This window comes from Bombina bombina, chromosome 2 (assembly GCF_027579735.1).
Source record: "Bombina bombina isolate aBomBom1 chromosome 2, aBomBom1.pri, whole genome shotgun sequence".
NCBI lineage: Eukaryota > Metazoa > Chordata > Amphibia > Anura > Bombinatoridae > Bombina > Bombina bombina.
The window spans coordinates 816,753,695-816,775,431 of record NC_069500.1 but is presented as its reverse complement, the minus strand read 5'-3'; the positions used below and the strand labels follow the sequence as shown (position 1 = coordinate 816,775,431).

General features: G+C 37.2%; 1 protein-coding gene across 1 annotated transcript in view; it reads left to right on the top strand.

The window, feature by feature from the left end:
- ADAMTS10 (ADAM metallopeptidase with thrombospondin type 1 motif 10) overlaps positions 1 to 21,013 on the top strand; it is a 149,059-nt gene extending 128,046 nt beyond the window's left edge. The window contains exons 18-25 of the mRNA XM_053703065.1: positions 1,444 to 1,524; positions 3,592 to 3,758; positions 5,112 to 5,238; positions 10,271 to 10,400; positions 11,993 to 12,197; positions 13,169 to 13,345; positions 13,427 to 13,583; positions 17,983 to 21,013. Of these exons, the coding sequence (XP_053559040.1) occupies positions 1,444 to 1,524; positions 3,592 to 3,758; positions 5,112 to 5,238; positions 10,271 to 10,400; positions 11,993 to 12,197; positions 13,169 to 13,345; positions 13,427 to 13,583; positions 17,983 to 18,092 (1,154 nt within the window). The 3' untranslated portion in view covers positions 18,093 to 21,013. The remainder of the gene's footprint in view (positions 1 to 1,443; positions 1,525 to 3,591; positions 3,759 to 5,111; positions 5,239 to 10,270; positions 10,401 to 11,992; positions 12,198 to 13,168; positions 13,346 to 13,426; positions 13,584 to 17,982) is intronic.
- Positions 21,014 to 21,737: the final 724 nt, after the last annotated feature.

Sequence of the window (21,737 nt, the reverse complement as noted above, 5' to 3'; positions counted from 1 at the left end):
CAAAGAGAAGGGGGGGGAGCCAAAGAGAAGGGGGGGAGAGAGAGAGCCAAAGAGGGGGGAAGGAGAGAGCCAAAGAGGAAAAAGAGCCAAAAAGGAGAGAAAGCCAAGAGCCAAAGAGGGGGGGAGAGAGCCAAAGGGGGGGAGAGAGAGCTAAAGGGGGGGGAGAGCCAAAGAGGGGGGAGAGAGAGAGCCAAAGAGGAGAGCCAAAGAAGGGGGGGCAGAGCCAAAGAGGGGGGGCAGAGCCAAAGAGGGGGGGGCAGAGCCAAAGAGGGGGGGGGGCAGAGCCAAAGAGGGGGGGGGGAGAGCCAAAGAGGGGGGGGAGAGCGCCAAAGAGGGGGAGAGAACAAAAGAGGGGGGAGAGAGCAAAAGAGGGGGGGGGAGAGCCAAAGAGGGGGGAGAGAGAGAGACAAAGAGGAAAGAGAGCCAAAGAGGGGAGAGAGCCAAAGAGGGGGAGAGAGAGCCAAAGGGGGGGAGAGCCAAAGGGGGGGGAGAGAGCTAAAGGGGGGAGAGAGAGCCAAAGAGGGGGGATAGAAAGAGCCAAAGAGGAGAGAGAGCAAAAGAGGGGAAAGAGCCAAAGAGGGGGGGAGAGCCAAAGAGGGGGGGGAGAGCCAAAGAGGGGGGTAGAGCCAAAGAGGGGGGAGGAGAGCCAAAGAGGGGGGGGGAGAGCCTAAGAGGGGGGAGAGAACAAAAGAGGGGAGAGAGAGAGCAAAAGAGGGGAGAGAGAGAGCCAAGGAGAGGGGGGAGAGAAAGCAAAAGAGAGAGAGAGAGCAAAGGAGAGGGGGGAGAGAAAGCAAAAGAGAGGGGGGAGAGAAAGCAAAAGAGAGGGGGGAAGAGAGAGCAAAAGAGAGGGGGGAGAGAGCAAGGGGTGGGCCGCTGTACTGCAAAAAATGGCCCGTGTACACGGGCTTTAGTACTAGTATTTAATAAAGTGTTATACTGTGTATTTACTGTATATTTCACATTCCAGTGTTTTGCACATTGCAGAATATGTTCTAAGTATTTATAAATTCCTATATATATATCTGTATATATCTATGCTTATATATAATTATGTATATATATAGGTATAAATATATATTGTACCAAAATACCATCAGATATATGTAGAAATATTTATTTATGAATAAATAGAAGATATTCTTCTATGTGATATATTTATATTTTTATGTCGGCTTAGCGCATATACTAAGTTTGGCTTTTTATGCTCATCAGGATAGTGCACAAGCAAAAACAGTTTAGTTTCAACTTATAATACAAGTGTGACCCGACGAGCGCAAAAAGCTTACTTCAACCTTATTTAATGCTGGAGTTGGAGTGTTAAATAACGCTCCACTCGTAATCTAGCCAAATGTGTTTTATGTTTTATATCCATTCTAATGTTTAACTTCTATATTTGTACTTTTTTTTAAAAAATATATTTATTTTACTTATCAATCTATTAAGGACACGAGGAGGTTGTCTGGATCCCGAAAGGCTCGGTTCATATTGACATTCGTCAACTTAACGTATCACTCAGTTATCTGGGTAAGCAGGTTCCTGTAGCTAGCAAAACAAAGCCTAAATATAATATTTATGGTTCAAACTTATATCTGTACCTAACCAAACTTAAACATAATTCTATTTTAATTAAACCCCACTGTTTTGGAAAAAATGTTTTGCATGCTGTGTTAACAGTATACAATAACATTATTGCAATCAATCAAACCTCCCTCCCAGTTGGGAACACAGAGACCAGTGGCAGTCAGGCAATTACTCCTTCGAGCAGCAGTGAGCAACTGGATGGTGGAGATTGTATGTAACCCCTCGAGGCTTCCTTTGAGGCCCCACACCTTTCCTCTGGAGCAGGAAAATGTGTCCCTTTCTCGTTATAGAAAATACAAATTCTTTCATAACCCTCTATCTAAAACAGAAACAATGGGTTTAAACAGCCTAGCTGTGAGTCTTGTATAAAGGTTAAAAGTTTGTTTTAAAATAAGCCTCACTGAATACAAAAGAGGAAAGATCTGGTTGTATTAATGCAATGACTTGTGACTAGGACAGCAGATTTTATGAGTGGCAAATTCTATGTGAATCACAACGAATGAATCAATGATCTAAAGCTCCCCTCTTGAGCGATATTATCTAAGAAGTCTCGTCAGTGCTGTGAGCTCCCTTGAAGAATTTTAGAAATGCATATTCTTTTCTTGAGAGTTAATGTGCGTTCTAGATGTAAAGAAGAGGCAAATACATTGCAATATTATGCCCCAAAAACTCCTCATAGCTATTGTGTGATTTCTCTCCATACCAGTTAGTTAATTTATGATCATAAGTCCATAGTCTGTAGAATTTATCAGTCCAATGATCGAAAACTCGACAGCATGGAGTGAAATCAATATATTGATATGTTCGTGAAAACAGTATATTGTAATGTTTGTCTCACTTTCATATCTAGAAACCTGCATAGTGAGAAAAACAGTGATCAGCTTTAGATCATGAGGCCCCTAGTATAGGACCCACAGGATGAGGTAGGAACTGATAAGACCAATACAAGGTCTGGGCCCGTAAGTTAAATGTGACCAAGCAAAAAAGAAGCCAGCTGAAGTGATAAGGAGATGGTTACAGTTGTGGTTCAAGCAGGTTGCAGAAAGGTCAGGATTAAGGGCAGACAGAAAAGCAAAGCAGCATAGCTCTATATGTGGAAACATAATGGATTATGGTACTCTATATATATATATATATATATATACTGTTATATATGCGTTTACATACCTAATAACTTAGTTGTGAGAAATATATATATATATATATATATATATATAAAAGCATGAGAATAGTTGAGGAATAAGATCCAGTGTAAATCCCACTGTATCCGCAACAGCCAGCACAAGAGATTCAAAATAGCACCTTCAAAAACATAACGTTTCGGCCACCAGCGTTAGGAAAATCCCATTGAAAATATGGGATACGCAATTGAAGATTGAAGTGGATTTGCGGTATGTTCGAGTCGCGGAAAAAAAGTGAGTGGTACACCTGTACCTGCCAGACAAGCGGGCGTTAAAAAGCAGCGTTGGAACCTCTCAACGCTGCTTTTTAACCCTAATGCAAGACTCTAGGCTAATGCAAGTAATCTAGGCGTATGTTTGTCTAACTAATAAATAAATACTGATTACTAGAAGCTTGCTTCATTTTTACCCTAAAACAGGACATAAAGTCAAATTTAAAAACTCACAGTAAAACATTTCAAATTTGTCAAGAAGCAATTTGCAATATACAATAATTTGCAAATATTTTTCTGAGGAAAGTTATCACAGGATTTGTGATAGCTTTTCTTGTGACAAATGCTCCACCCCCTACACGCGCACTCACATTTGACACTGAGAGCCTGTTCTTTCACATCCTTACATTTTCAGCCCCTAGTTTATCCACATTAATTAGTCAATTATGTAATTCACTACTTTTTTATTTACCATTTTCCTTTTTTTCATTTTGATTCTCGGTTCTCATTCTCTTCAATTATTTTAATTTCCTACCCACTCTTGCCCTATCATGATATTTATGATAACATAAATTGTATCCATTTCCAGTTTTTGAGGGGATATTTTTGTTTTATAGCATTAAAGGAAAAGGAAAGTGGTGAATATTTTGTCAATGGCAGATTCCCCCCAGACAGTGCCCGGAGGTATGATGTGGCTGGGACCACCTTTCACTACAAGAGGACCCAAGATGAGCCAGAATCACTTGAGGCTTTGGGACCAACTAATGCCACACTAATTGTCATGGTAATAACTTTTTCCACTGCCATTACATTAGCGGATAAATATATAGATAGATCAGCAATTACACTGAATATCAAAAAATGAATATCATAATAGCTTCTAAAAATTGAAATTTTCTAATAAATTTCTTCTAAAATCTATTGATCGTGTTTATCTTATCTTCTTTAACCCCTTTGTGCCAGCTTGAAAAATGAAATCACGCGATCATTGATTTGATCATGTGATTTTAAGGCCAGGGTCAGATTATGGGGGACTGCCTAAGCTGCTAGGTACACCCCCAGTCAGATTCTTGATTGCGCGAAAAGGGGAGGCTGCAGGACGCGATATGAAGTAGGATGTTCCATGTCGTCCTGTCGTAGGTGTTAAAGCTCAGCGCTGTTAGGGCACATGGAACATCCTAACGGCGTCTAGGGGTTAATTGGAGATCAGTAAGGGTTAAAGTCACAATAAATTCAAAATTCTTTCATAATTCAGATTGAACATAGAATTTTAAACAACTTTCCAATATACTTCTATTATCTAATTTGATGCTCAGGAGCATTAATGCACTACTGGGAGTTAGCTGCTGATTGGTGGATGCACATATATGATTCTTGTCATTGGCTTACCCTATATGTTTAGAAATCTCCTTTTTACAAAGGATACTAAGAGAATGAAGCAAATTTGATACTAGAAGTAAATTGGAAAGTAGTTTAAAATCATCTGCAATTTTGTTCTATCTGAATCATGACTTGTAAAAGAAAAATGTGTTTATTTTTCCATTAACAGTAAATGAGTTTGTGTTCTGTTGTAAACTATCACTTTGAAGTATGTAGTCAGGCAGGGACATAGAGCAAGCTTCATTTTCAAGCTTTTACTTTTTTTCTGCAAAATAAATAATTGTATATGACCCTGTTTTAATTTAATTAATTTAATGCAATTAATTAATTTGTTTAATGCATTTTAATTTTAAATAGGAGCATGTTTGCACTGAACTTCCATCAGAAAAAAATGCTTCTAGTAAAAGTTATTGCTGTTTTAGTGGCATATGCACATATGCTACGTGTGACTGGAGCATCAGGTTTCCATGCTTGCTTAGATAGCTGGCTGTGGTGTGTTTATTGTCAATGAAGACTTAATTTGTGTCATACAAGTCACTGCTGACTCTAAGCACTCACACCATATGTACGTATGCCGCTGAAACACAGTAGTAACTTTTACTAGAAGCATTTTTGCTCGTGGAAGTATATTGTGAAAATGCTTCTATTTCAAATGTAAACGCACTATGCATATTTTTCAATTTTGAGCTTTCTATTCATTTAAGGGCTAGATTACAAGTGATGCGCTAATTTCTTCACATTTTCTCTGATTTTGCAGGTGGTATTAAAAGAGGAGTTTCCTGGGATCCGTTACAAATTTAATTCTCCCATCATCAGAGATACACAGAGTGGGTACATGTGGCATCTAACTCCGTGGACCAAGTGCTCGGCCCTCTGCGCTGGAGGTTAGAAAAACATTTATATTATTGCTGAGACTTGCACTTTACTGGTGTGTAAAGGAAACTTGAACCAAATAATCTGCTTTATTATTTTTTTTCCTAAAACCTGTATAATTTGTGTGAAACTGCTTTTAACACCAATACGTTAAAAATATACACCAAGACTTGTGTTCAATTTTATGCTATCAAAGACAAGTGACTCGTCCCTACAACAGATTTAGACATATACTTCTATCTATCACTTATTGTCACTCTATATACTTCTTCTTGATGATAATGTTTATCTAAATAGCAACTGAGATTGTAAGCAGACATGTGCACCCGGGAAAATTTTGTTTCGTATCGATTCAGTATGTTTAAATTTTGTTTTGGATGCATTCGGATCTTTTCGTTATATCATTCATTGGTTTTGGATGCATTCGGATTGATTCGTTAAAGCGATCATTCGTTTCGGATGCATTTGGAAGTTCGGTATGTTCGGATTCATTCATTGTTATGTTACGTTGATTCGGATGGTCCCAACCAACACAAAAGGAATAATTCCACTGTTCTATCTCACTATATTTAATTGTAATATAGCTCTATTAGTTTCTTTTTAATAATAAATATGGAACGGCAAAGGAATTGGGATTAGTCCAGAGAGTCAGACTATCGCGCCATGGCCATTCGATAAATAAAATGAATGAATCCAAACTAATTCGGATTTTTCATTATAAATTGATTTGGATTAGTTTTGTTTCGTTACTAGGGTGATTCGGATTGTCGTCTGATTTTTGATTCGGAAGGAAACGAATTGCACATGTCCAATTGTAAGTTCTTCGGATAAGGGCCCTCATCCTCTAGTAAAGTGTGTTGTTTAGACAGTTTTATGAATCTGTATTTCTTTGTACTATGAGTCAGTGCCATTGGTCTACATCACGGGTTTTCAAACCAGTCCTCAGTCCTTCCTAACAGGCCATATTTTGAGGATATCTGAACTAGAGCACAGGTGAAATAATCAGCTGATTAGTAACCATGGTTATCGTAACTGCTCTCACCCAAGGTAATCCTGAAAATCTGGCCTGTTAGAGAGGCCTGAGGACAGGTTTCAAAACCAGTGGTCCTCTGTCAATGTTCAGGTGAGGTCTTGTTCAACATGCACATAACCTATCTTTTCCAGCCTATAACCATTGGAAGATACTGGAAAAACACGTATAATTGCATGAGTTACCCAATACATGTCTTGCACATTAAATCATGAACCATTAGCAATGTAGGAAAAAACCATCACCCCAGAAACATGTTTGTGAAACAGATTCTGTAATTATTAAGGGCTATTTTTGAAGCACCTAAATGTTTCTCACCTACATCTCAGCTCTGCAAGCGGAATTTAAAAATCTACAATTGTCTCATTTGTGTCTTGTTTTTTTAAAAATAAAATTGTCTTGTTTATTTATATCTTTTATTTTTCTAGAATTATTATGATATTTCTTATTTGTGTAAGTTAGCATCAACTGTTTTATAGAAAGTGTTGTTTTTTCTGTTTTAATTTAATTATTTTAATTATTTTGTACTCAAACTGACTTGATTTAATGTATACTGCGTACCCAACCGCTTCAGAACAAGGTAGCACTTTACAAATGATAATAAAAATAATAGTCTTGTGCCTGGATCATTAAATTGATAATAAAGGTACACAAAAATCTCAAATTTAAAACATTTTTATGTCTTGTATCTTCTCAATAATGTCTTCTCTAAAAGCCCACCATTAACAGAGGGTAGACAGCAATAACAATTTAATTTCTTTGTTCATATTGTAAATTTATTGTATTAAAATACAAACTTCTAAAGCAACCAAACAAATGTAATTATTGTGACTTGGTGTTTGTAAGAGTGGTGGATATAACAAAACCATATAAAGTCTTATACAACCTATGCTCTAAAGTCTGTAGGAATACTGATATAAAAAAAAGCTAAGGAATTTTAACACTCAGTGAAGTCGCTTGTATAACTAGTTATAATTATAAACAGTTGTGTAAACCCTGTATATTGCAAAGTTTTCCTTTAGTGACACCTACTGGGTGGATGAATTAATAACATCAATTAAAGTAAAAAATGTTACATTGTTATGAAACATCGTTTCAGCTGTTTGTTATTATCCGCTTGAAAATGTTTAAAACGTCATGTAATACTAGTCATTTGTATTATATAGAAAAAGACACATAGGTATTATGTGTGCTATATCCTATTTATCACCCTTGACTTGTTCGTTGATTACCATGAAATGTTATCTCAATAATATTTTATGTTTCTCTGTATAAAATTGAGGTTAACCCTGTTTTGAATCAGATTGATTTGAACTAAAACCACTGAATTCACATTGTAGGAACATTTTTTTTTTCATCATAGGAGCAGTTTCAGCCCCCAATGGTGCTTGGGTTTTGCCACATCCTTTGGGTTTTCAGTGGGTGCTAGAATGATTAATTCACTGTATTGCAGGATTTTTGTGTGTGGCAGAGGTTCCAGTGATATATCTTACAGTATTATTCCATTTGTTTACTTTGCTTGTCTAGGAAACCAGCGTTAGAATTCTGATGGTCATTACTTTTAACATTTTTCTTAACCCCTTAATGACCACAATGTACCCTGTATTTCACTGGTCGTTAAGGGTTTTTTCAGGACATAATAGCACAAGTCTAGCAAGAACACGCTATTAATGCCCTCCCTCCAGCAGGCTTTGTGGAATAGAGCAGTCTCAACGCTGGTGGCAAGACCGCGCTATAAAACAATCAAGCCCCAAAAAAAGGCCAGCGACATACAGGGTACGTCGCTGGTCCTTAAGGGGTTAACTAGCATTTTTAACTTCAAATTGGATGTATTTTCAAACAAAATATATTATTTTACTTTATGGATATTATAGCTGTTGCATGTCTTACATTTTGACCCCCTAACTAGGGCCACAATCACAATCCTTTCAAATTTGAGTGATCACAATTGTGAGCGTTTCTGGGACCTTCTTTTTTTTTTTTTTTTTACACGTAACCATCATTTTCTAAGCAATCACTATTCATTTTCTCAATACTTTTAATAAGAAGCCTAAAAGTAGTACATTTTAGATGTATATATGAATATATGGTCTGGATTCATTATACCTAGATTACTTACTACAGGTAGAAAACACTTTATCCCAACACCTTGAGACCGGAAAAGGTTTCGATTTTGGAAAAGTTTGTATTACTAAATATTTGTATATTTACATCTATAAAATGGGACAGCTTGGAGAGGGGATGGGACTATGGGGCCGAATTATCAAGCTTCGAATAGAGCTTGATGCCCCTGTTTCTAAAGACCGCTGCTCCATAACTTGTCCTCCTGCTCTGAGGCCGCGGACATCAATTCGCCAGATCCTATACGATCGGGCTGATTGACACCCCCTGCTAGTGGCAGATTGGCCGCGAATCTGCAGGGGGCAGCATTGCGCCAGCAGTTCACAAGAACTGCTTGTGTAATGATAAATGATGACAGCGTATGCTGTCAGCATTTATTGATGTGCGGCGGACATGATATGCTACATTGTATCATGTCCGCTCTCACATTAATAAATTGGTCCCCAAGTGTAAACAACATTTTATGTCACAAAGGCAATATTTACTACATGTTAATACAGTTTATATGTGCAACCTAAAGGTAGTTTTATAGTTTTAATACTTATGTATACATATTACCATCAGAAAGATAGTACAGTACTGTAATCAGCAAGGTAATAGTTGTTGTTTTAAATAAATATAGCCTATTATTTGCATTTTAGAACACAAAAACAAACCAAAGACAGAGGCAGAGGAGACTGTGACTAACTTGCAGGGAAGAAAGGCAGTTTTAACAAATTTACTTTTGAAAAATATTGATGAAAAAGTCTGTATTTAGGAATAATTCTGGACTTGGGGATTTGCACCTGTATTGTATATTCCATTGGTAGTGGGTAGGACAAATGTATATGTATTAAATAGATTTATGAGTGATATCTAAAACAGCAAAGGAGACCTGCAGGAAAAGTGAGAGAAAACATAAATCACAACCTCAACATCTGGAAATGGTGTTAAGCAATCACGTTCTTGTTTGTTACTTTCATACTCGCAATTTTGTGATTGTAACTTATAGCAATTTACTGAAATGATATCCAGTAATAGCAACTAGCAGCAGCACTAAAGTGCGGTGCGATAGAATTACATAGGGCTGTACCGCCTGCCTGTTAAGGGCTTTAAAAAAAAGTATGTTTTTAAAATAAATAAAGCATTTTGAAAGGTAAGTTTATAATAGATCACCTGATCTATAATTTTCTTTAATATTCTTTAATTTTATTAATGAAAACTGCACAAAGCAGGGTTTAAGTTGTTGGGTGTGGGTCATTAGAAAAAAAACGGCACTTAAAAGGGCCTTTACACTGCGGTCTATGGGGAACTGTATGTTCCCTGTAAATATATATGTATATGCTTATATACATATATATTTATGTGTTAATATGTGTATATACACATAAATATAAATTGATATATTCATATACATATATTTTTACACTTTTGCTGCCCCTTTGAGCCTATGAAAGCGCTCTCGTATTTGCGTGTGCTGGCAGAAGCAATATTTTGCGCTCAACTTGTAATCTAGCCCTTTATGTATTGTGTGAAAAGCACAATTGAGCTAAAAGAAGCTACTCCCAGGTGGTAACCGGGATATAGAACAGGACACTGAGCTGTTGTTCATTATTGGCAGCGTGCTTCTCTTTGTGTTTGTATTTGTATTATGACCCCGGGGAAAGTTTCTCTAAGGGTGATTGGGGAACCCAAATATGAACTCCTTGCCCAATGTGCCTAGAGGGATACAACTGTACCTCACTGATGAGGCCCAAAAGGAGGCCTAAACGATTGTCTGTGGTTGCCATTTCCCTTGTTCAGAGGAGATATTGTATGGTTATAAAAGTATTGGCAATAAGAAATATTGGAGATTCTAAATTAAAATGTATTTGCAGAAAAGGGAGTGAGAGTTTTATCTTTTTTGTTCTCAGGAGTGCAGTTTCAGCAAGTTTTATGTAAAAGGCTTACAGATGGATCCCAAGTTCCTGATGATCTGTGTGATCAGGATGCCAGGACCCAGGAGAAACAACGTTCCTGTAATACCGAACCATGCCCCCCTGAGTAAGTAGATTTACTATTGCAAGCCATGCACTGAAATTAATGAAATATCAGTGTATCAGTTCCTGCTCTGTGTATGAGAGGCTGCTCTGTCTATGTATATAACATCTTTATAAAATGCTGACATTTTCTACTGAGTATTTGAACCATATCTTTATTTGTCAATTTAGACCATTAGTGCTCAGTTTTCTATCTTTCAGTATTCGTTGTTAATGGATTGGGAAAGTACATGAACCAAATCCTAGTTGGCTATGTACAGTATGTTAGTGTAGAACAGGGGTAGGCAACCTTTTATTATCACTGTGCAAATAATAGTAATAGTGATACTATAAAGTGCTCTGAAGTGCCAGCATCATTCTTATCATATCAGGCCTCTGGTTACTCTCTGGTTACTCTAAAAACTCTGTATCCACATCAGATCCACATCAGATCAGGCTACTGCCCCCGCAACTCCTCTGTCATACAAAAATAAAAATCTCAGAACAGACCCCTAAGGTCTGTAACTGCTTTATTAGCATCATATCTACAACATTTCATATCCCTGGCCATGGAGACTCCTCTGTCATATCCAAAACAGGCCTTAGGTCACACCCCTGAGCCCTAGACCTAATTTGCCAGCCCAATATCCCCATCAACCGACCCCTAGCCATCAAGACACTATGTCAATCCCATACCAATATAAGATCAGGCTACTGGTCCTGCAACCCCTATGTAACATTCAAAGCAGACCCTACATATTCATAATCTGCCCCATATCCACATCAAATCAAAACCCCTGACCATGGAGAAACTCTGTAAGTCCCATGCCACTATCATGCCAGGCACCTGGCCCTACAGCCTCTCTGTTAACCTCATATCCAAAATAAAACTTAGGTAAGATCCCTGCACCATACAACTTCTCTATCAGCCTCATATTCACATCAAATCAGACACTTGGCCATGCAGACTCTATGCAAGACTCATAACTAGCATCATTCCTCAAAAAAATCCTCAAATTGACCCCTCTCAATTTACCATGTGCACATGATGATCTATAAGTGTTTAGTCCCCATCTGCTGTAGCCTTCACAACAAAAAATGAACCAAGAAACCCCCTAAGGTTGTTAACTGATGTGGGTTGCAAGATTCCAGGAAGATAATGTTGCTGTGAATGTTACCAGCTGTTACATTCAACATAATGAAGTTTGGTGAAATTGCTAACGGCTTTCCTATTTACATCTATTATCACATTTGCTTTATTCTCTTGGTATGCTTTGTTGAAGGAACAGCAATGCACTTCTGGGAGCTAGCTGAACACATTGAGTGAACCAATGACAGGGGGCATATATGTGCAGCCACCTATCAGCAGCTAGCTCCCAGTAGTGCATTGCTGCTCCCGAGCCTACCTAGGTATGCTTTTCAATAAAGGATAACAAGAGAATGGAGAGTTGTTTAAAATTGTATGCTATTTCTGAATCATGACATTTTAACTTTGACGTTATTGTCCCTTTGACGTTACTATCCCTTTAAGGGTAGTATATACGTATTACTGTACTGTATATAAAAGCCTGGAAGAATCACATGCAACTAGTATAACTAGGATGGCCTATGTTTCAGATGGGTTATGGGACTCTGGTCGGAGTGCAGCAGGAGCTGTAATTCTGGTGTACGCACACGAAGTGTTATCTGTCAGCGGCGAGGGTCGGCAGGAGAGAATAAATCCCTGGCTGATAGCTTTTGCCCCCCTCCTCGTCCACCAATGCTGGAGTCTTGCAATATCGATGTATGCCCACCTGAATGGGTGGCACTAGATTGGTCTGAGGTAAGATATTCATATCAACTTCTATAAGAATATATCACTTTTACATGATAATTTGTTATTTTAGTTTTTACCTAGTACAGGTACTGAATTAGTATGGGTTTTTGTCTGAGGATCCATAACATAATTATCTTGAGAAATTAATAGATATCTTAGAGCGTGCCAAAAGAAGTTGTATTGTAACTTTTAGAACCAACAGGTTTTGTTGTTTAAATAGTATATGTTTATAACTATAGATCAAATAATATAGTGGTTAAAAGCAGATGTTTGATAGAAAAAACAAAACAAAATTGCACACACTGAAAAATCCACTGCTAACCCGATCAGTGGAAAAGACAGAAAGACAGTGCTTAATAAAGCCTAAGGTGGTATAATAAGATATGACTCAAAGCTTGTAAGTATATTAAATATATTAAAAATGTAATTGCCATACTGATACATATTATACAATAAAACATTAAGAACAATGATACTTACACTTAAAGTAGAGTAAAAACAAAATGTCCTTCCTAAACAAGCCGTGAAAAGGACATCCGCAAACGACCGGCTGATACACACACTTTACTACGTGGTCACGCCTCTCACCAAACTCGTAGTGAAGTGTGTGTATCTGCTGGTCGGCCATTTGCGGATGTCCTGTTCACCGCTTGTTTAGGAAGGACACTTTGTTTTTACTCTACTTTTAAGTGCAAGTATCATTGTTTTTAATCTTTTATTGTATAATATGTATCAGTTTGGCGATTACCTTTTTATATATTTAATATACTTATAAGCTTTAAGTCATATCTTATTATACCATCTTTTCTGATATGCATATATGGTAGCTATTATGGAATGGCTGCTGCCATATTTTGAAAAGAAAAGACCTTGGCAGCACATGAGCATAGGATGGAACAAAGAATGCAGACAGTGACCAGTTTCATTTCAGAAGACTAATTACATGAATTCTCTCCATACATCCTCTACACTTGCAGTGTACTCCAAACTGTGGACCAGGATTCAGACACAGAGTTGTCCTGTGCAAGAGTGGAGAAAACGATAGTACACTTCCCAATCCTCACTGTCCTGCCAAGGACAAGCCAGCAACAAGTATGCGATGTACAGTGCAACGGTGCCCCCCACCCCGCTGGGTAACGGGAGAATGGGCAGAGGTGAGCATAAAGGAAGGAAAGAGTTTGAATACTACTCTATTAGAAAAAAAATAACGTTAAAAAAATATTTTAATTTTACAGTGTTCAGCCCAATGTGGCCTTGGGCAGCAGAGACGTTCTGTGCAGTGTGTGAGTCACACTGGGCAGCCATCAGTGGAATGTGCAGATTCCCTGCGCCCCTCTGCCATGCAACAATGTGAGACCAAATGCGAGGCTGGACCCTCAGAAAGCCTGGAGGGTAAGCACAGTCTATGTCACAATGTGAGTTGTCAAGGGGAGTTAGAAAGTGTAGTTAAAGGGACAGTCAAGTCAAAATGAAATTTTCATGATTTTAAACAACTTTCTAATGTACTTTTATCATCAAATTTGCTTTGTTCTTTTGGTATTCTTTGTTGAAAGCTAAACCTATTGTGCTCACTTCTGGGGAGTTATTTATGAGTCAGCACTAATTGGCTAAAATGTAAGTCTGTCAAAAGAACTGAAATAAGGGGCAGTTTGCAGAAGCTAAGATTCAAGGTAATCACAGATGTAAAAAGTAAATTAATATAACTGGGGAATGGGTAATAAAAGGATTATCTATTTTTTTTAAACAATAACAATTTAAAGTAGCCTGTCCCTTTAAATATTTCCACTTTAAATTATTTACTTTGGAAATTGTGAATTACTATATATCTAAAATAGGCTTTTTAGAACGTCAGTGAATGTGTAGTGACAAAGGGACAGTAAAAACCTTGTAATAAGATTTTCTTAAGTTTTGTAATTAACATAGTGGTGAGTTTGAAAATGTTTTGAATGCATAAATACCTTGTTTACTGCAATTATTTTTCATTAGCCAAACTCCCCTACCTGCCTAATTTAGAGGAGCCAACCCAGACTTCTTACTGGAATAGACAAGGCCAACTATTATCATTTCACTAGCAAAATGTTAATTGTTTTGTAGTTATACTCTGATCATTTCTGATTCGTTAAATACAGATATGTGGCAGGAGTAGACTTGTGCAGCCTGCCATGTACACTGTCAGTTCTCAGAATTCTTGATTTTAAATTAAATTGCAGCAAAAAGGAACAAAATAAATCATAAAGGTATATTGCAGAGATCTCTGCTGTCCCTTTAACTCTTAATCACAATCACCTATATTACAAGTTTTGCGCTATAGAGGGTGCAAAACGAACGCAACAAATGTTGCGTTATTTCACCCTCCATATCGCTGCCATTACGAGTTTTTGAAAAGCCGCCTTGTGCGTGCGATATGGTTGCGTTAAGCTCCATGCCACACAAAATACAAGCTCTGCTTTGACGTGCTCGTGCACGCTTAACCCATAGACATCAATGGGGAGAGAGTGTTAGAAAAAACCTAACACCTGCGATCACAGAATGAAAAGCTCCGTAACGCAACACCATTGATGGCTATGGTGAAAAAAAATACCTAAACCCCACCTCTAAACAACCCTAATCTGCTGCCCCCGACATCACCGACACCTAAATAAAGTTATTAACCCCTAATCTGCTGCTCCCGATATTGCCGCCACTATAATAAAGTTATTAACCCCTATTCCCCCACATCCCAACATCGCCCACACTATAATAAAGATATTAACCCCTATTCCGCCGCTTCCCGACATCGCCGCCACTAAATAAAGTTAACCCCTAAATCTCTGGCCTTCCACATCACTTCCACTAAATAAACCTATTAACCCCTAAACCGCCAGCACCCCACATCGCAAAACACTAAATTAAACTACTAAAAAAATTAAATCTACAATTACAAAAAATACTAAATTACAAAAAATACAAAAATACTAAAGTTCAAAAAAATAGCTTACAATAAACTACCAATAGGGCCTTTTTTATGGCATTGCCCTAAAGAAATCAGATCTTTTACCTGTAAAAAAATACAAAGTCCCCAAACAGTAAAACCCACCACCCAACCAACCCCCCAAAATTAAAAACCTAATTCTAAAAATAAACTAAGTTACCCATTGCCCTGAAAAGGGCATTTGTATGGGCGTTGCCCTTAAAGGGAATTCAGCTCTTTTTCTTTGCCTTTAAAAGGGCATTTAGCTCTTTTAAGAAAGCCCAAAACCCTAATCTAAAAAAAAAACACACCCCAAAAAAAGTTTAAAAAAACCTAACACTAAGCCCCAACGATCCACTTACAGTTTTTGAAGTCCGGACATCCAGGCGGCGAGGTCTTCATCCATCCAGACGGCATTTTCTATCTTCATCCAGACGACATCTTCTATCTTCATCCGGGTGGCGCGGAGCGGCTCCATCCTGAAGACATCCGGTGCGGAGCATCCTCCTCATACGGTCGCCGCCGTATACTGAATCTTCATTGCAAGGGAGCCTTTTCAAAATGGCGTCCCTTGCATTCCTATTGGCTGATTTGATTTTGGAAATTCAAATCAGCCAATAGGATGAGAGCTACTGAAATCCTATTGGCTCTTCAAATCAGCCAATAGGATGAGGGCTACTGAAATTCTATTGGCTATTCAAATTCAAATCACCTACTGAATGAAAATAGAAGATGTCGCCTGGATGAAGATTGAAGACGCCGCCTGGATGGATGAAGGCTTTGCCGCCTGGATGAAAAATTTCTTACCTCTACAGATTTCTTTGTTTAGAGGTGTTAGCTACAGATTAGTATTATTAGTATATGAATGGTCTGCCTGGTTCCTTCTTTATTATCTATGTTATAATAACTTTATTTAGTGGCGGGGAGCGCTGGAATAGGGGTTAATATCTTTATTATAGTGTGGGCGATGTTGTGCTGTGCGGGGAAATAGGGGTTAATAAATTTTATTAGTGGCGGTGATGTCAGGAGCGGCAGATTAGGGGTTAATAACTTTAAAATAGTAAACACAAGAATACTAATGGCACTACTGAGGTAACAAGCTTAGGATTGCCGATCTAACAGTATGGTTGTCTGCTATATAGTCTTATACTGTAAAAAGTAAGGACTGATTATACTGGGCACGGTGCTGTGTACTGTATTTAAGATGTATTTAAAAAATAAATCCTAGGATTGATGGTAATGTACACCTAGATAGTACTTGCATTCCTAAGAGGAAAGTGGCTTAATATTAGAACAAAGCTAGGTTGGGGCTTCAAAAGAGGAGTGAGGTGCTGAAGTATTTAAAATGTAACCTTTATTAGGAAATTAAAATAAAATGTCCATATACAAACATAGACACATTCTAAAAACACACGAGGGTTATATGGTATTTATTGTCAGTGCACTATACAACCTTGTGTCCGATAATGTATAATGGGCACAAGGTTGTATAGTGCACTGACAATAAATACTATATAACCCTCCTGTGTTTTTAGAATGTGTCTATGTTTGTATATGGACATTTTATTTTAATTTCCTAATAAAGGTTACATTTTAAATACTTCAGCACCTCACTCCTCCTTTGAAGCCCCAACCTAGCTTTGTTCTAATATTAAGCCACTTTCCTCTTGGGAATGTGAGTGCTATCTAGGTGTACATTACCATCAATCCTAGGATTTATTTTTTTGTGTTTAACTTTAAAATAGTATTTGCGATGCGGGAGGGCCTCGGTTTAAGGGTTAATAGGTAGTTTATGGGTGTTTAGTGCACTTTGTAACAGTTTAGTTATGAGTTTTGTGTAACAGTTTTGTTGCGTAAAACTCATAACTACTACTCTCAGGATGCAAAACCGATCGTATCTTTATAGGGTGTAACGCAAGCTTTTTAGCCTAACCCAAAAAAAATTAATGGCAGCGCTATGGAAATCCCATGAAAAAAACGTCATTTTTTTCAAAAGCGGGACTGACGTTGCGTTACAGGCTAAAAGGCTTGCGGTACAGCTATACAGACAAGACTTGTAATGGCTGCGTTGCTGTTTTAATGCTGAAAAGGCAATTTTTTCAGCGTTAAAACACGAACGCAAAACTCGTAATCTAGGTGTTTGTGATTAAAGGCATTAAAAGTAGAACTAACTGAGCTACCGTGATTTACTACAGGACTTGTATGCCACATCATATAAGGATACAGCTAGTGAGTAAGTCAGCAGCAGCAAATGTACATAAGTGCCAGTCATATGCTGCATACTTCTCTGTAGCAACATGGTGGTATTCTGGGAGTGTTACTTTGACTATGTGTTTAATCCCTTAGTAGGGTCTAAACACAAAGTAAAAGAAGGACTGTGAAAAACATAAAGTGCTTTTACAAAATTCAGCATTTTATTTTTGCACTACAATTTCCATTTAAAGGGACATAAATAGTGTAATAATGGAAAAGGCTTAAAACAGTTACAAGTACACTGCATTGTAGCTCCTGAGCAGACATTAGCAGTATTTTAACCATCTGTGATGTCTAAACCCAGAGGCAACTGTTTAACACATTGGATAATTTTACTATTGTAAAGAAAGATCATTTTTACACGTTGCTAGATATCAGCAATAACCTGTCATGGAAAAGCATCACTGTAATAGCACTTCCTCCTCACTAACCTATGTGTCTCATGCTCTACTCATTCAGCATGACACCCCCTCCCTCGTTGCAAGCTTCCCCCACTCATCACTAGCTCTCCTCTTTCTCCTTTCTGTCTCCCTCCACCAAGCAGGAACCCTCCTCTTCCTCTCACCATTTCTTCTTGTCTTTTTGCAGAATGCAAGGATGCAAACAAGGTGGAGTACTGCCCTCTAGTGGTCAAGTTTAAATTCTGCAGCCGACCCTACTTCAAACAAATGTGCTGTCGGACCTGTCAGGGACTCTGATTTTTTTGATTTTTGTATTTTATCCACAGCAACCTTCCTTTGTCATTTGTCCTTTTTTTACTCCTTCAGCCTTACACTGGTTCTCTCCACATGTACTTTACTTACATTTTCATCTTCTTCCTCAAATACTGCTTTCCTTATTTTATATTCTCTCATTCTTTCTCTTCAACCATGTTGATTTTCACCACTTTTTCTTCTTTCTTATACCTAATCTCATAATGTTTTTTTCTACCTCTTCCTCTCATCTATTCTGTGCTTTTGGTCCAAAATTCAATACCATGTTCTCACTTGTCCTTGATTCAATGAATGTATTATTAATATAATCTGACCATCGTTGCTATATAGCAATCCTATTTTTACATTGTTAACAAAGGACAGGCACACAGTTTTATGTTGTAAAGAAATGCAAATTACATAAAAGCAATATTTTATTTTTCAATTTATCATTTTTGAAAGCCATTGACTCCTCACTGCCCAGGGATTTTAACAGCTCTGTTTGCAGAGGAATTGTTAAAGAGACAGTAGATATTGAAATACAAAGTAAATTTGTGAAATCAATACACATTCAGTTTGTGTTTATTCCCTTTTTGGTTGCCTTAAAAATAACTTTAACCTTATTTATTGGGGCCAGGTGCTGGGGTAAAGCCCACACATTTGAGATCAGAAAATCAGGTTAATATTACTTTTATTTGGCATAAACAAATTGAATATGCTTTGATTCCACTAGCTTACTTTGTAATTCAACAATTACAGTCACTTTAAAGGGACATGAAACCTACATTTTTTCTTTCATCATTCCGATAGAGAGTACAATTTAAAAACAAAAGTTTCCAATTTACTTCTATTATCAAATTTGCTTCACTCTCTTCTTATTCTTTGTTGAATAGATAGTAATAGTGCTGCCATCAAGTGTTCTTGCTAATGTATAAAATTGTTGCAAAAATGCTGCAATATAGTACTGCAGACACGTGGACGCTCCTGAACGTACCGTCCTGCTTTTCAAGAAAAGATAAGAAGAAAATTAAGACAATTTGATAATAGAAGTAAATTGGAAAGTTGTTAAAAATTGTATTTTCTATCCGAATCATGAAAGAAAAAAGTTTGGTTTTATGTCCCTTTACATTTCTTGTTATTCACCTTTTGTATAGAAAAACAAACTAATTGTAGTCAACATGTTTGTGTACTTGAATATTATTATTAATATCTCATGACTTTCCCACAAGCTTTTGTGTAGCTATGCAATAAGATGGATTTGTTTTCTGGGAATCTTTACCTGTATGTGGTCTTAAGAAGCGACACATATTCCTATAAAGAGGAAACATTGCAGATAAAGGAGACAATCATGTGGAATGCTGCTCTAAAAGGCTGGAGAAATCTTGAAAATATGTCAAATTAAGCATAAGAAGTTCTAGCAATATCTTTGTCATTGTTTTACTTATGTGTTTATCTATCTATATATACAGTATATACACACTAATGCTACAAACCCCTTCTGGTCAATCTTGTGAAAAGGAAAAGCTTGAAAAAACAGGAGTATTTCAGACGCAGGACAGTATTGCAGCAAAATCACTACATCTACAGTAGTACAGTACAGCAAATTATAAATTAAAGGGATATGAAAGCCAATGTTTTCCTTTCATAATTCACATAGAGCATATAATTTTTAACAACTTTTTAATTTACTTCTATTATCAGATTTTCTCTGATCTCTTGGTATTTTTGTTGAAAAGCAGGGATGTATCTCAGGAGCGTGCACGTGTCTGAAGCACTAAATGGCAGCAGTTGTGCAAGAATGTTATCCATTTGTAAGAGAACTAGATGGCAGCACTATGTCCTGCCATGTAGTGATCCAGATAACTACCGAGGTATCTCTTCAACAAAGAATACCATGTAAACTAAGCTAATTTGATAATAGAAGTAAATTGGAAAAAAAATGAAATCGTATGGTCTTTCTGAATAACTAAAAAAAGGGTTTTGAGTTTGATATCTCTTTAAACAACGAGGAAGACAGAAGAATAAAGTTGAGAGGAGGAGTTGTCCTGTGGCATCTATCACGTTTGGGTTTTGTACTTTCTGCTGTTGTGGTGTTATATGACACTGTCCTTCAGACTACTGTTTGATTTTTCCTAGCAACCTGCATTGTGGTGGTAGGTGATGAAAGCAGCCTGGTAGTTGTAGAAAATAAGAAAGATGAATGGTGCTTCACTCAAATATATCCATACTAAAGCCAAATATATGGTGGTAGTGTCATTTTGTTTATGGGCCTGAGAGATTGTCCTAGAACTGAAAATTTGGGGGAGGCAAACATGTACTTCCCTTGCAGAGCTGCATGACCATACATATTGATGACTAGGACCGGGAAGCTGGGGACATCTGTGGCTGGAGTTATTGGAATTCTGTAGACACGACAGGTGGAGTTGCGAGTGTTCTGTTTATGGAGTTGAGTATAGTGTGGGTAGAGTTGGCCAGTCCATGGAATTCCTAGTTGGTCCCTAGTCGTGGCTATGCAGGAAGGGCAATTCTCCCCTTTCCTCTCAACCCAAAGAGCACCTTTACTCAATAGGGGTGAAACTTAAACATTTGGAAGTGTTTTTGTACCCCGTAGAAGCAACAGTGTGTACAAGATATGCATTTGCCATTGTCAAACAACATCACACAAAAACGAACATTCATTATCTTCTTTAACAGAAACAGACTGTTTTATAGAAATGTCTCAAACAGATTTAATATTTTATATATGCCAAAGACTTGACTTTTGCTTGTATAATTCTAAGATGAACAGCTTCTTTAATATTGAATTGCCAAGAACATTTAACTTGATGCGGATAAATTCTCTCTGATGCACATACTGTAAGTGGATTGGAAATGTGTTTATATGTTTGATTCCTACATTGCTAGAATTGTTAAAATGAATTAACAGATGTGTTATATTGTTTTGTTTTCTTGTAATGGTGCTATTGTTTTTTTTGTTTTTGTTTTTTAATCTGTAATTATCCCAACAGACCCTGTTTGTGGTACAAAGAATTCTTGGTTATAAATCCATTTCAGTATTGACTAAAATCTCCATTTTCTTTATTTCAACATTTATTTTTGAGAATATGTTTTTACTGATCAGGTCTGTGTTTTAATGAACAGCACATAATCACAGAATGTAATACATTATAATTCTTCCCATACTTTGCTTTCTGTCATTTAAAAGTACTCTGATATTATGTGATTGATTCATTAATGTCTGTTCATTGTTACCACATTTGAGTGAATATGCTACATAATATGTCCTGTTCTTGAATGTAAAGTTCTCACTTAAATAAAATGGAGAACCCAGAATCCTTTGTGCCACCGCCAATTCAGGTCTGTGGTTCAAAGCTCTGTATTGCAGCACCTTGCAATTTTATACAGGATTGTACAAGAAATATATATATAGGAAAAAACTAGTACAAAATAGAAAAACACCATGAGATGGTTTTATTATAACATAAGGATTAAAAATGTTAAGCTAGTAAATATTTGCATTTTAAAAAAATATTGATTCCTCTGCTTAACAAAATGAAAAATCTAAACAATAATTTTACCTCAGTCAACAAGGAGCAACACATAGCTTTGCACTAAAGTGCATTGTTTCCCACTGATAGCTTTTCATACAGT